The sequence below is a fragment of the Carassius auratus genome, chromosome 28 (assembly GCF_003368295.1).
Source record: "Carassius auratus strain Wakin chromosome 28, ASM336829v1, whole genome shotgun sequence".
In the NCBI taxonomy this organism is placed as follows: domain Eukaryota; kingdom Metazoa; phylum Chordata; class Actinopteri; order Cypriniformes; family Cyprinidae; genus Carassius; species Carassius auratus.
This window is the reverse complement of record NC_039270.1, coordinates 22238957-22254492: the sequence shown is the minus strand read 5'-3', so window position 1 is coordinate 22254492 and position 15536 is coordinate 22238957. Positions and strand designations below refer to the sequence as shown.

Below are 15536 nucleotides of genomic sequence, written 5' to 3'. Positions count from 1 at the left end.
TAATAACAGTTCATGCTTAATAAGGTAAATGCAAAAGGGGTGTCTCTAAATTTCTCTACTTGGAATGTAAAAGGTCTGAATGAACCAGTTAAAAGGGGTAAAATATTGTCTCATCTAAAATCACTGTTTTCAGATATCATATTTCTACAAGAGACTCATTTAAATCGTACTGCCCAGGTTAGACTGAGATGCAAGTGGATTGGACAAATGTATCATTCCAATTTCTCTGCTAAATCTAGAGGAACAGCTATCCTTATCCGTAAAGGAGTTCCATTTAAACATAATTTGACCATTTCAGATAAAGATGGGCGATATGTAATTGTTGTTGGAGAAGTATTTTCTGTGCCATTGACATTAGTCAATGTTTATGGACAAAATTATGATAACCCTGAGTTTTTCAAAAAAGTGTTTGATCTAATTCCAAACATTTCAGATACAAATCTCATAATCGGGGGTGATTTTAACTGTGTACTAGACCCGTACTTAGATAAATCCTACTCCACAAAAATAGTTAGTTCCAACTCCAGTAAATTTTTGAATTCATATATAACTAATTCAAATATGTTTGATGTGTGGAGAATTCTCTATCCAACGGCTAGGGAATACTCTTTTCATTCTCTAGCTCATAATCTATATACACGAATAGATTATTTCATTCTGGATGGTAAACTCATGCCTCAGGTTTGTACTGCTAAATATCATAATATTATTATATCCGATCACAGTCCGGTGACCTTTTCTATTAAAATAGATAATATGGAGAAACCACAAAGAAATTGGAGGCTTAACTCTCATTTACTTACAAACAGAGTGTTTATTAATCACTTAAAACAAGACATAAAAACCTTTTTTGAAATTAACGACAAGCCCGACATTTCTATGGGAGTGTTATGGGACACATTTAAAGCATACATCAGGGGTTGTATTATATCTTATCAAGCATTTCAGAGAAAGAGAAATAGGGCTGAATTAGAGGCATTGGAAGTTCAAATTCACGAATTAGATATGGAAAATGCTAAACATCCATGTATTGAAAAATATAAAAAAAATTGTGCATTTAAATATAAAATGAATCAAATTCTCTGTTCTAAAATTTCTAAATCCTTTCAGTATGTAAAACAAAAATACTTTGAATTTGGTGATAAACCTCAAAAACTGTTAGCTCGACAACTTCGTAAATTAGCATCTGAACGAACAATATACAAAATTAAATCAGACACAGGAGAATTTCTTACTGCCTCTAAGGATATAAATAGTAGGTTTCAATCATTTTATGAAGCACTGTATTCATCGAAAGGAACTATAGATCCTACAGTTATTGCTCAGTTTCTAGACCAACAAAATCTACCCTCATTAAATCAAGAGCAAATGGAGGGGTTAGGTGCAGAAATTACTATTGAAGAAATATCAGGTACGATAAAATCTCTTAAAGGATGTAAAACACCCGGTCCAGATGGATTTTGTAATGAATTTTATAAAGCCTGCAGCGAATTACTTTCGCCTTATTTATATAGGGTTTATAAACAGGCATTTATAGATCAGTCTCTGCCGTCCTCACTAAACGAGGCAATTATTACTGTAGTGCCAAAAAAAGGAAGGAACCCAGAGGAACTGGGTTCTTATAGACCTATTTCACTCTTAAACACAGATCAAAAAATTCTAGCAAAAACTTTAGCATGCAGACTAAACACAGTAATTAGAAATTTGGTTCATCCAGATCAAAAGGGCTTCATACCAAAACGTAACTCTTCCTCTAATCTTAGGCGTCTTTTTAACATTATTTATTCTTCAAGAGGCTTGCAGCAAGATCTAGCCATTTTGTCATTGGATGCAGAGAAGGCATTCGATCAAATTGAATGGCCTTACCTATTTGCCATATTGAAGAAATTTAATCTCGGATATAATTTCATTTCATGGATTAAATTGTTGTACTCTAGTCCGTGTGCAAGAATTCTCACAAATCAAACAATGTCTTCTCGTTTTGAATTACACAGAGGTACAAGACAGGGATGTTCACTGTCACCACTTTTGTTTGCATTAGCGATTGAGCCTTTAGCTGAGGCTATTAGAACACATACTGGAATTAAAGGCTATAAAACCAGAAGTACTGATAATAAAGTGGCGTTATACGCAGATGATGTAATTTTATTTATTTCGGAGCCCAATAGCAGCATTCCAAATATCCTTAATCTGATAAATTACTATGGTACATTTGCAGGATATAAAATTAATTGGGACAAGAGTGTGTTGATGCCAGTTACTATCAAAGATTCTTCTTGGCTTCAGCATTTACCCTTTAAAATTTCTTTAGAACAGTTTACATATCTAGGAATTCAGGTGACAAAAAAGTTTCCCAGCTTATTTGAGGCCAATTTTCATCCCCTGTTATCTAAACTTAAATCCATGATCAATTTCTGGAGAACACTTCCTATTTCTCTTGTGGGTAGGGTAAACGCAATTAAGATGATATTTCTCCCACAATTTTTGTATATAGTGCAGAACATTCCTGTATTTCTGCCCAAATCATTTTTCAAAAAACTGGACACTATCCTGGTTCCCTTTGTCTGGAACTATAAAGCCCATAGGATTTCTAAGCACCACTTGTGTAAACCCAAAATACAGGGAGGGCTTGCCCTACCTAATTTTCTATATTATTATTGGGCTGCAAACCTGAGGGCCTTGACGTCATGGATAGATTTTACTCCAGTGGAGGAGAACTGGTTGTTGTTGGAACAGGAGGAATGTCTCCCATATTCTATTAATGCAATACTTTTATCACCCAAAGGTATAGCTAGTTCACTTTATAATCATAACCCGGTCATTCATAACTCTGTTCATATTTGGAAACAGTTAAAGACACATTTTAAGTTCACCCAAATGTCATTTTTACTCGCTATCTCAGCCAACCCCTCTTTTTGCCCTTCAATGTTAGATAGAGCATTTGAGTTTTGGAAAAATGTAGGGTTAAGAAACATAGGGGACTTATATATAAATGGAAAATTTGCTTCCTTTCAGCAGCTGTGTGAGAAATACAGTATTCCTTCTAATCACTTCTTTAGGTACCTTCAAATAAGAGACTTTGTGAAGTGTAATATTGCTAATTATGTAACCGCTACACCCATGTACCTGGACACATTTCTGGAAAGATGTCTAAGAGATGGAAGTAACATCTCCCTGCTATATAAGGGCTTAGAACAGCTGAAGAGTCCATCTATGGAGAACATTAAATCTGCCTGGGAAGAAGAACTTGCAGTAGAAATTCTTAATGAAATCTGGGAACAAAGTCTTGAACTGGTCCATAGATGTTCCATTAATGCAAGACATTGTCTCATTCAGTTTAAAGTGCTTCATAGGCTTCATTACTCCAAGTGTAAACTCCATAAAATATTTCCAGAAGTGTCTCCACTGTGAGACAAATGTCAATTTTTAGATGCCAGCCTGTCTCATAGCTTTGTCTTGTGTCCAAAATTACAGAATTTCTGGAACAAAATATTCCAAGTTTTTTTCAGATACAATGCACATTTCTATTAAACCAGATCCTATATTAATTATATTTGGAATTTCTGAAGAATTTTTGAGACTTACACTGGTACAACAACAGTTTGTTTCATATGGGTTGATCTCTGCCAAAAAGCTTATTCTTTTGGAAGAAAAAAAAAAAGAGGTTCCAACTCTTAAATTGAGTTGGCGAGTACACTACATTTGGAAAAAATCAGGTACACCCTAATAGACAAGATTGTGTTATTTGAAAAAAAATGTGGTCCCCTTTTAAATACTTGTGATTAATATGTTTATTATGCCTTCAGTACCTACTTTTACCACTGGATAGCACTTAAGGGTCTGTTTTTTTGTTTGTTTTTTTTTTGGGGTGGGATGGATGTTTATTTGTTAAAATGTAAGTTGTATATGTTTGTATTTAAAAAAAAGTGTAATGACAAGTGACTATCTGCTAATATTTCTAATAATAAAATATTTAAACCACAGAGAAAAGCGCAAGACAAATGCACAAACCATTAAGATCATTTTAATAAAGTCACAGCACTTCCAGTTATTTTTGGCCATGGCCAGATTTCTTAACACTGATGGGCCCAACAGAGGATTTATCCCACCACAGATCTGAGGAAAAAACAAGCAGTTAGAAAAAGCGGTGCATAAAAAGAATAAGGTCAACCTAAACTAATTTGACCTTTATGGGGCTGGTCACTTCCTCTTCTGGTACTACACGTGGAGTCACAGCAGCCACACACCTGGTCAGAACCATCTGCAGACACCCAACTGACAAGACACCCTTAAGTTAAAAGCATTTCCTCAGTCACCTGTACACTTTAGGAGGTGGGGGATCATACCCATTAGCAGAGAAGGAACAAGCTTTCTGTTCAGGATTTGGAGTCGTTGTTGCTACGGCCACCTTCACCATGCAGGTGATGTAAACCTGCAGAGACCATCATTTGTAGATCATGATAGCACACCATACAAAGCATTGCACAGGTCACATACCAGTCCACTGTCTGGTTGCTGGAACCTGAAAGCCTCTAGCTGAAGCTGCAACTTGTCACCTTGAGTTCGAGGCATGAAGTGAGATCTGGAGCCTGTGAGCTTGGCATCAACCAGGCACCTGGGAAAGGAACCAAGTTAAACTTCATACACCTAGTGTGGGAGACATGAGGTGCACCACTTACCCATTGTTCTCAATAAAGGAGTATCTGGGGACAGATGTGACATCAGGGACTATTGTAGCCACACAGCTGTCCACAAACACACGGATGGGAACATGGCTGTATGAAAGCACAGATGCTTCAAGATTTATGATGTCACCCAGGAAGTATTGGTTAGAAGGCCTCTCGAATCTCCAGTCATCTACAAAGACAACTTTTAGAACAGGTTCACAAGCACTGGATAGTTACAAGAGCATTTGGTACACCAACCGGTCATGAGCTTGAGGGAGAAGACGAAGACCTCCTCTGCAGCTTCCATAGAGGTATATGGGACCCAACGGGGCACTAAGGAATCGCTGCTCACATTATGCTTTCTGCAAGGGAGTCAAACCATCACCTTACCCTGACTTCAGTACATCAGCAGCCTTGAACCCTGACCTCACCTTGAATAGTGACACTCGATTCCAACCACTGCACTAATGCTCCGAACAATAGGAACACCAAGTGAAGCCTCTTGTGGGGTGTGGAGAAGTTTGAAGGTGTAGACAAGCTCATCGTTAGTCACCTGAAGATAGACGAGTCCTGTTAGTCACAAAACACTCCAAGCCACAGAAAGGGAACATTGAAACCTCACCATCACTACACTGCCACATCCATGCAATCCAGACTCAAAGACAAGCACTTGAGCAGAAGGGTCTTCTCCAGTTGCAGTACAGCCTCCCAGTGTAAGAGCAGAGGAGCTCACTAGCTTCCCAATCCCAAAGAAGTCTTTCTTGACTTCCACATATATGGAACCCTCTCTACACTGAGCCGCTACGCTGTTGGGAGGGACAAAGTGACGCGGATCAAAAGGGATGACTGGCTGCTGTGGTTCTTCTGGCAGGTTTGGAAACTGCCATGTCAGTTTTGTCACTGGACCCAGCATCTGTTCTTTTGACTGAACACCAAAAACATCTTGAGAAGGCCTCCTAAAGTCACTCTTGGCTAGTGCTTGGACAGGAAATCTTTGTGGGGCAGATGCAGGTTTACTGGGGCCATGTTTCTTGGGAATTGGAGGCATCCTAGAGTCGGTCTTCTGAACTTTTGCCCTAGGCATAAAGTCGCCTGGGGTCCAATCACTTCTCTCGCTGGGACTCCACTGTGCTTCAGAAAATCCCAGCACAAAAAGGAACACCAATCCAAATCCAACTTGCCCAAACCCCATTGTTGTTAAGCTTGCAGTTCAATAATGCATTAGAGCTCCACCATCTAAATTTATTCAGCTGAAAATTAGGATGGCTCCACCTCTCTCGTGACAAGCATCATTTTCCTCTATACCAGCTAATTTACTCAATCAATTTGTCACAGGTGAAAACCATTTATTTATCTTTACTCAAAATAAACTACGCCCCATTTAAGGACATGTTGTATTAGAAGCTATACTAAATGATTGTTTACTTTAAATATAAAAATGACATAAATTCTCTGAAACACAACCAACATCTAAGCCGTTTTGTGTCCTCTTTTTATTCATTCAGAAACATGATCACAGACAGAACTGTACACTAGAGTTTTCAAAATAATAAAGATCATTGTGTTTCTACACTGTCAGGTTGTAGTTGTACACAGTCACAGTTTTATTGGAGATTCACTAAAATGTTTTCTCCTCCTTCCCATTGTTTTTTGACTAGGTTGATCAGTGTGTGTGGATTTACGGTAGACTTCCTTCCTTCAGCTTGAACTACTGCATGCTGAAAGAAACCTTTTAATGGAAATTAAGAACAACACACATTAATACACACTGGAAAATATCTGGAAAAGTCTTAAATTAAATATATAATGTTGACAAATAGTTTGTGAAGCAGCGCACACACACAGAAAAAAGTTGGCAACTATTAACAAAGAGGTTTTTTTTTTTTTTTTTGCTGTTATTTAAGATTTCTCATTCGATTCATTTCTTCATAAAGAAACATCTAGCGTGCCACTGAACAGTCTTATCTACTTTAACACAACACATAGGCTCATGGTGCATTCTTTTCATGTTGCCAATTTGTCCCCTTGGAATTATAAGGTCCTCTCTGCATTCCAAGTAGTTTTGAGATATTGAGCTTCAAAGAGCTTCAAAGTTTTTGCATTCCACTGTGTAGATAGAACCTTATTGTTTTTTAAATAAAAATCCCATAATGTATACAACATAAAAAAAAAATCTATCACATAATGTAAATAAGTTGTCACAGGATAACAATATGGGAATAACTCAATTTTGACAAAAATGTCAGATAGAACCTTATAATTTCAAGGGGACGAATTCACAGTTCTAACTTGCTGAAACAGCCTGTAATGGATGCATTTATTTCTGGTAAATGACAAAGGGGATGGAGTGGGAGTCTCCTAGGCACCATTAAAACAGCTTCATGTTACATATAGACAAATAGACAAGCAGACAGGTAAATACACTTTTTCACTTTTTAACATAAGTTAAGGCTTGCTGAAGGCAATCGACAGACCCACATTAACACTACACTATGTCTTAAACAAGTGACTTAAGCTGTAATTCAGCAACTGGCTGCAAAAGGTAGTAAATTCCAAAGACTCCCCATGTTAAAATGTCCAACTTTACAGCAGAAAAAAACGTTTACAACCTGGTTCAAAAAAATTATTTTGGTATATATATATAATTTTGCCCTTCATGACTACTGTGAGGGGGTTGGATTTTGTTTTTAGAACTCATCCATTTATATTAAACATTAAAGTTCTGCATAATTTAAGAGTTAGTTCAGACAAATATTAAAATTATATAATTAATAACTTACCCTTGTGTTGTTCCAAACCCGTAAGGCCTCCGTTTATCTTTGGAACACAGTTTAAAGGTCCCGTTTTTCATGCCTTTTTGAAGCTTTGAATGTGTTTCACGAGTTCACACTTAAATACAATTGAGAGGGTAAAGTTTAATGCATATTTGGCGTGCTGTCCAGAGGGAGGGCTCCGAGCTCAGAGTTCGGCCCGAACCCAGAGTACTCACCCCTATGTAAGTGGTTTAGGACTAGAAGTGTGGAGAAGGGGTGGTGGGGAGATGCTGCGAGGCTGTCAAATGAATTGCGGTGAGACTGTTGTATATAAACCTCTTACCATTGATTGCTGACTGCTCTCCACCTGTGTAATTATCTGCACGTGCTTCTCCCGAACTGTGTTAATAAAACCTTATTTCACGAGTTCACACTTACATACAATTGAGAGGGTAAAGTTTAATGCGTATTTGGCGTGCTGTCCGGAGGGAGGGCTCCGAGCTCAGAGTTTGGCCCGAACCCAGAGTACTCCCCCCAAAAAGCTAAAGAGCAGAGGCCAGCCGCCGAACTAAAGACCCCCCCAAATGAGTGCCGCATTTGGCGGGCTGGCGTCTTGAGAAAGGGTCTGAATGTTTGGCCAGTGGGCCCATGATGGAGGCTCACTGTACCTGGACTGACAGGCCCTACTGGCCTGCAATGGGGACCGATCAGGCAAGTGTTTTTTTTTTTTGCCTTTCTCCACTGTGAGACCAATGCTCGCTGGACAGAAAGAGAAAAACAGGAAAGAGGAAAATGAGAGCTTGACCGGGAGATTTTCTCACACTGCGTCTGCTGTGAGACCTAATGCTCGCTGGACGAAAGAGAAAACGTAAGTGCTCTACCGGGAAGTTCTTGCTGCGACCGCTGTGAGACCGAATGCTCGCTGGACAAAAAAGAGAAAACAGGAAAGAGGAAAGTGAGAGCTTGACCAGGAGATTTTCTCACACTGCGTCCGCTGTGAGACCTAATGCTCACTGGATGGAAGAGAAAACGTAAGTGCTCTACCGGGAAAGTTCTCGCTGTGTCCGCTGTGAGACCAAATGCTCGCTGCACAGAAAGAGGAAACAGGAAAGAGGAAAGTGAGAGCTTGACTGGGAGATTTTCTCACACTGCGTCCGCTGTGAGGCCCAAATGCTCACTGGATGAAAGAGAAAACGTAAGAGCTCAGGAAGTTCTCGCTGCAAGATAAAAAAAAAATGTTTTTTTTTTCATTCAATAAGGGTTTGGTGAGCTTTTTTAATGTGGAATCGGTTGGTCCTGATATAAGCATCTGAGGCTTCTCCCAAGGGCTTGGATCTGCTGTGGGGAGAGGCCTTTCTGGGCTGCTGAAGTTGCTGTCTCAATACGGAATGAGTGACTCTAAAAATTCTTTACTGGAATGCCTGACTGTTGGAGAATAGCTTTGAGGTGTTTCTGGAACCCAAAACGTGTCACAGGCGAATATGCCAGAATTGACTGGTATGGTTTGGTCTGTCTTAATTTGTTTAATCAAATATGAAATTGATTCACCATCTATTACTGATAAGTCTGAGATGGTGGGGTGGATTTTTTGGCAGATTTTGGAAGTGATGGCGAGTTCCGAACATCTGAGAAAACCAAAAAAGGCTAGGATAAACATAGCTTCGAGTGTGCGAGCGGTACTGATGGGCTGGTAGCCTTTGCGGAGGGCGCGAATGCATTTGGTGAGAATGTCTAACGTTATGGGTTGTCTAGCGTCGGGATGGGTGGGCTGGGATCTTTGAATCCCTTTGATCAGGAGGGAGGTTTGTGAGTTGTTTATCTCGGGGGAAGGAGTGCCGTACATCAATTTATGGAAAAACTGGATGCTGCTCAAGTAACCTTTGATGGACCCGACTTGGAGGCCCTTAATGCTATTAAGGTAGGAAATTAAAGAGGTGACTGAAGAGAAAGAAGAGAAAAATCAGGGAAAGGCATGTTATAAGAGACATGGAATGTTTTAAAACATCTCCAAGCCGTCAAGTTGGATTGGAGGGTTCTGGGAGAAACTGCTTGGAGGATAGTGTCAAGCGATGCGTCAAGCAGGGGTTTAACAGGTGGTTTACGAGAATATTAGTTCTGAATAGCGAGGTACTGGAGTTGGGAATTGATCTGCCTCTGGAGCCAGCTTCCCGAATTTCTGAAACAGAAAATGAGTCAGGGAGTCAGCGATTTGGTTTTCTGACCCAGGGATGTGTTTAGCAATTATGATGAATTGGTCGCAAGCTGAAATCCAGGTAAGACGACTTAACAGTGGTATCAGAGCAGGTGAATGGGAACGGCCTTTGTTAATGCAATGCACTGTTGCGTCATTGTCGCAATGCACTAAAATGCTACTAGCGGCCCATTCTTTCCCCCACAGAAAAGCTGCTACTACGAGAGGGTGGAGCACGAATAGAGCTGAGGATTGAGATATGTCCTGGAGCTGCGGTGGCCACGGAGCCGCGAACCAACGACCTTGAAAAAATCCCCTGAAACCGATTGAGGGGGCGGCCTCTCTGGAACAGTTGGATATCGGTCGGGGGCGAAACCAAGTTGTTATAGAAAAAGGATAGGCCGTTCCACTGGTTTAGAAATGTTAACCATAGCCTGAGTTCGTCGCGACATGCTTGATTTATGGAAATGAGTTCCTCTAGTGAGTGAACAGAGGACGCGAGTGAGAGGAGATGCGATATGCAGGGCCCAAGGTTTTTTTTTTTCTGCGATAGGAATTCCTAGCTCAGAAAAAACATTTTGGACTGTGAGGATGTGCGCGGCTGGGATGGCATTGGGAGGCGAGACTATTAAAAAATCGTCTAGCAAGTGAATGAGGTGGGGAATGGTGTAGTTGTTCGCCAAAATCCAGCAGACAGCTTCTGACAGCATGTCGAAAATTTTAGGGCTGCTTTTGCATCCTGAAAGTTAAACGCACAGCAAAATAATATTTCCCGAGCCAGCGAAATCCAAATAGATGCCATGAATCTGGATGGATGGGCATTACTTTGAAAGCAGATGTAATATAAATTTTTGCAAGCCAAGCACCCCGACCTACGATTTTGATTATGTCGTTAGCCTGATCTATGTCGTGGTATTTAAGTGAAAATTCATAGAGAGGGATCAAGCTGTTTATGCTTGGGAACAGGGAATTGTGCGGGGCTGACAGATTGATTATTAGGCTTTTTTACCCGATAATTTTCTTGTAGCCACTCCAATGGGGATATTATGAAACAGATCAAATGCAGGATTGTCAAACGAACCGATCATTAAGCCTGACTCAACTTCTTTTTTGATCAGTTTGTTTACGACTTCAGGTTCTATGAGGGCAGATTGAAGATTATTATATGTGATATTTTGGGAGAGTGGGCACTCTAAGCCGGGTTTAAAGCCACCCCCATAGGACAGCGTGAGCTCGGCTATGATTGCTTGATAATCGTTCAGTTTGCACCGCCTGTGGGGGAAAGCTGAACAGATGATTTCAGTGAAACAGGAAAAAGCAATTGCAAATTCAGAAAACTTTTTTTACGGTAAATGAAAAATCACCGCAATCTATACGGCGGTCTGGTTCCGCTGCAGGGAGAAGAGGGAGAAGAGAGGAAAGGTCTACATCCGCACCTGATAGGATCTGTGCGCGGATACTTTGGGATACTGGTGGTGGTTCCATGGCGACTACGTTGGATGGAACATGCATCGGAGTTGCTGTGAAGAGAGAATATGGGGATTTAGTTTGTATGAGAGAGCTAGGAAAGGTATAATCCGGGGCTGCGAATGTTGGCGGCGGCCTCACGCTTAGATGACCCGCTGTGGCTTGAAAAGGAAAGTTAGTTGGAGGGTATGACAAAAAGGGAGGATTATAGGATGAAGTGTGGGCTTGAACTGCAAGCGGAGGTGGGCCTGCGCTTGTTTGAGCTACTGGAGCCGCAGGCCACTGAAAGGAAAAAGGGTTATGAACAGCAGGAGGATGAAACTGAGTGGCTGTGGGGAGGCCGCTGAGCCCGGCTGCATGTGGCACTGCGGCAGCAGAAACCGTGGTGGAGTGGTGGGCCTCATCGAGAGGTGGTTGTGGACCTGCCATGGTGGAATCTAGGGTATGGCCCAGGCTCGCTGAAGGCCTGTTTCTGCGGCTCGATGGGCGAAGTGACGGTGGTAGCTGGGCAGGCGAATTTTGGGCCCCGCGGGCTTTGCTCTGCCTGTGGGTCATTTTAGGAGTTGACTGTAGGGAAACGTACAGATCATACAGCTCCGCTTTGTATATTTTTCGCGAAGCCTGTATGTCTGAGTTGCCCAGTGCTTCCCTCAATCCAGCTACGGTCCATTTCCCGATAGGTGGGATCGTCGGGATGGCCGAGCGGTAGGAGGAGGCCAGGGAAGAAGGTGGAGGCCTTGCCGGGGGTGGGTCCGGTTACATCGAATGATTCGTTCGCAAAAATGAATATAACCACAATGTTGTGTTTTGAACTATCTCTCACATCAGACACGGAAGAGAAGACATTGCTGAATAAAGTCGCAGTTTTTGTTATTTTTGGACCAAAATTTATTTTCTATGCTTCAAAATATTCTAACTGACCTTCTGATGTCATATGGACTACTTTGATGATGTTTTCTTACCTTTCTGGACATGGACAGTATACCGTACACACAGTTTCAATAGAGAGACTGAGAGCTCTCAGACTAAATCTAAAATATCTTAAACTGTGTTCCAAAGATAAACGGAGGTCTTACGGGTTTGGAACAACATGAGGGTAAGTTATTAATTACATAATTTTAATATTTGCCTGAACTAACCCTTTAAGGTCGTGGCCACTCGAGTTACAGGTCGATCGCCACTGCTGTGACCAATGTCATGCTAGGTGGGCGTGACTTCAGCAACTAGTTCCTGCCTTTCTGTCCATATTTCTGTCGATTATCTGTGAGTGAAGCATGGTGATGCGCTGCCAAGATGGCGATGGCCCGCTCAGCCAACTTCAAAATCGCTCTTCAGGTATCTATGGGTGACATCACGGACACTACATCTATGTTTTTTTACACTCCATGGTCTGTAGAGTTGTCCATGGTCAGAAGGTTAAGGGGGGGGGGGGGGGGGTGAAATGCTATTTCATGCATACTGAGTTTTTTACACTGATAAATAATTGGATGCCCATGCTAAATATGGACAAAGTTGTATGTTTGAAGGAGTATTTTTGTTCCAAAAATTCTCCTTCCGGTTTGTCACAAGTTTCGGAAAGTTTTTTTCGAGTATGGGTCTGTGTGACGTTAGACGGAGCGGAATTTCCTCATATGGGTCCTAAGGGCACTTCTCCCGGAAGACCGCGCGTGCCCGTAGAGCAGAGCAGAGACATTCACTGACCAGAGCGAAATGTCACAAAAGAAGTGTGTTTTTGGTTGCCAGGGCAAGACAACCCTGCACAGATTACCAAAAAAAAAAAAAACAGCATTAAGGGACCAGTGGATGGAGTTTATTTTTACAGAGCATTCTCGGAGTTGTGCAAGTGTTTGTGTTTGTTCCCTGCGTTTCGAAGATGCTTGTTTTACAAACAAGACCCAGTTTGACGCCGGATTTGCATATCGTTTATTTCTTATGGATGATGCAGTCACAACGAAAAAGGGTCAAGATCGTGTGTTGGAACCGCAGGCGGTGAGTAAAACTGCTTCAAATATCTCTGTGTTGTTAACTTAACTATCGGCACGTAAGCACATCAAGTAAACAACATGCGATGTTGCCATCAAACTGCACTTCCCACATGTACACCTTTAAAGAAAAAAAAAAAGACGACATAAAGTGGAACTTAGTCATTTTCCAAAACCGCTAAGCAAATATATAGTTTCAATACATACCACATAGAGACGTCCTGCTGTAGTCATTGTTGCTGCTGGTCTTGTTCAATTTCAGCCTAGGGATCTGATTCTGGATCATAAATAAACGGCTGAATCTGACTGTTAGCCATGGTTTGTTTTGGATGATGTTTTTTCCTCACGGTGATGTCACAGCTTCCAGACACCCTCAACGCAAAAGCTTACGTGCACTCGTGATTCTTTAGCTCCGCCCACACGTCACGCCTCCAGCTGCTCGTGTTTTTCCGTAAAAAAAAAAACGGTACAGACAATCTTTCTCTTATAAATAAAATAAAACTACAGACTTTTTGGAGATATGAAGGATGCAGTACTACTCTATAGGTACTCAAGATTAACAGGAGATTGAGTGAAAATGAGCATTTCACCCCCCCCCTTTAAGCTATGATACAGTCTATGGTCAGAAGGCTAAGCTAATTTTTCACAAAACTATATATGGTGAGGGCTTCTCGCGGGTTGCTCATTGCCCTTTCTTGAGCTGGTGAGCCCCAGTCTTCTTGGGCACCACTCCACCAATGTATCCTCAGGATACCTGTTTAAACAGGGTGTTACTACTAGGGATCTGTTGAGACAGTTCTTTGGCAAGGCTTATGCAAGAGCAAGCGGTAACCCCTGTATGACAGGCCAAGACTTAATATGATGCTAGGCTCTTGGTTATATCCCTTTAAAACAATCTATTCTTAAATTCCAAGCCTTCAGCTCTACCCCGGCCCCAGGAGTCTGGCCCTAACAGATAAGTTTAGGAATGTAGCCTAGGCCTTTTTGCCGTAAGAGATAATGTCACTGACAGCCATCTAATGTCCCAGGGGCAAGAATTGGTACTTAGTGCCACAATAGTTCTGGCCTGCACTCCCCTCCGCATGGTGGCATGGGTATATCATTCCCCATAGCGACCTCTAGTGGATGCAGTTCAATGTTCAACATCTCAGGTTACTTATGTCACCATGGTTCCCTGAGTAGGGAATGAGTCACTGCGTCTTCTAGCTTCCTGCCATGCTTCAGACACAAGCTTCAGATGAAGAAGTGGATGACGTATTATCCCAGGGCCTGTTTATGCTATAGTCGTTCAGACACGGGTCACGACGAGGCATTCCCCATAGCGAAAGGATGCAGTTCGAAGTTCCCTACTCAGGGAACCCATAAATAACCTGAGACGATTTTCTAAATGTAATTAAATTGGTAACACTTAATATTAGGGTTTTAGTAAAGTACAATGTACTTATTGTGTTCATGTTGTACACTTTTACTGCTGTACTGAAGTGGGTTAAGATAAAGGTTATTAAGGTTATGATACATAGGGCAACTTTTGAGCAATGTTGCTTGGGCACTTTCACTTTTTCGGTTATGGGCCCTTCATAAAAGGGTAACATCATTGCTTAAAAAATTGCCCTGTGTATTATCACCTTTAAGGTCAATGACAGGTTTTGTGGTTAGCTGGGTGGGTTAAGAGAAGAGGCAGCTTCAGCAGTGAAATTATAGGTATCCCACAGAAAGTATAATAATTTAATAGTAATATAGTCTGAGACTTAATAAAGCTGGTCTAATAGAGGGGGTAGCACATCCTGACAAGCTCCATAAGGCCATCAGGATGCGCTAAAACCTTAAACTATGAGGTCATGATTAAGGTGGAGAATTATTGACAACAGAATGTCAGGAGGCCAGTTTAATGCCTCAACTGAACAATGCTCCTTTTCACAGGGGCCAGTTTTATGCTTCATCAAAAAGTTGCTTCTTTTTACAGTCTGAAGTCTGCATCATTATACTAAGACTTTTGGAGCCGCACAAGTCAAGGAATGATCACCCCCTGTTGGGCGGGAAAAAATAGCTCCAGCAGCTCTCTAGTTTTTCACAATGGCCTACCAGCCATCAGAATGGACTACCACCTTCGAAAAAAAGGGAAAAAAAGTCAAACTCATAATTGAAGCGGATAATTCATGAAAACAGAATGTCAGTCAGGTTTCTTGCCTCATCTGAAGGAAAATGCTTTCACAGTCTAAAGTCTGATTTATTATATTAGGACTTTTGCACTCATTCAAACCGGGGAATGTAGGCTATATATTAGAAAGATTGACATTAGTTATATTGCTGATCTGCAACCACCATCTGGTGGCCATCAGCGCATGTTTGTTTATAATAAATTAGGAGACTAACAAAACTTCATGTTAACACTACGCCTCCTGCTGTTAAGTAGTCTTAAATCTTTATCTAAATGTGATTGCTGCATCTACAATGTTATTGCTGCGTGCATGTAAAC

At 41.3% G+C, this 15536-nt stretch overlaps 1 protein-coding gene across 1 annotated transcript; it reads right to left on the bottom strand.

Moving 5' to 3' along the window:
* Positions 1-4005: 4005 nt before the first annotated feature.
* On the bottom strand, positions 4006-5892 carry LOC113047193 (zona pellucida sperm-binding protein 3-like). The gene is made up of 8 exons (XM_026208515.1): positions 5290-5892; positions 5099-5220; positions 4926-5029; positions 4680-4857; positions 4498-4615; positions 4347-4432; positions 4187-4275; positions 4006-4116 (listed from the first exon to the last, which is right to left on the bottom strand). Exons 1-8 carry the CDS (start codon positions 5857-5859, stop codon positions 4049-4051), a joined length of 1335 nt encoding a protein of 444 aa, XP_026064300.1. The 5' UTR covers positions 5860-5892; the 3' UTR covers positions 4006-4048.
* Between the last annotated feature and the right edge of the window lie 9644 nt (positions 5893-15536).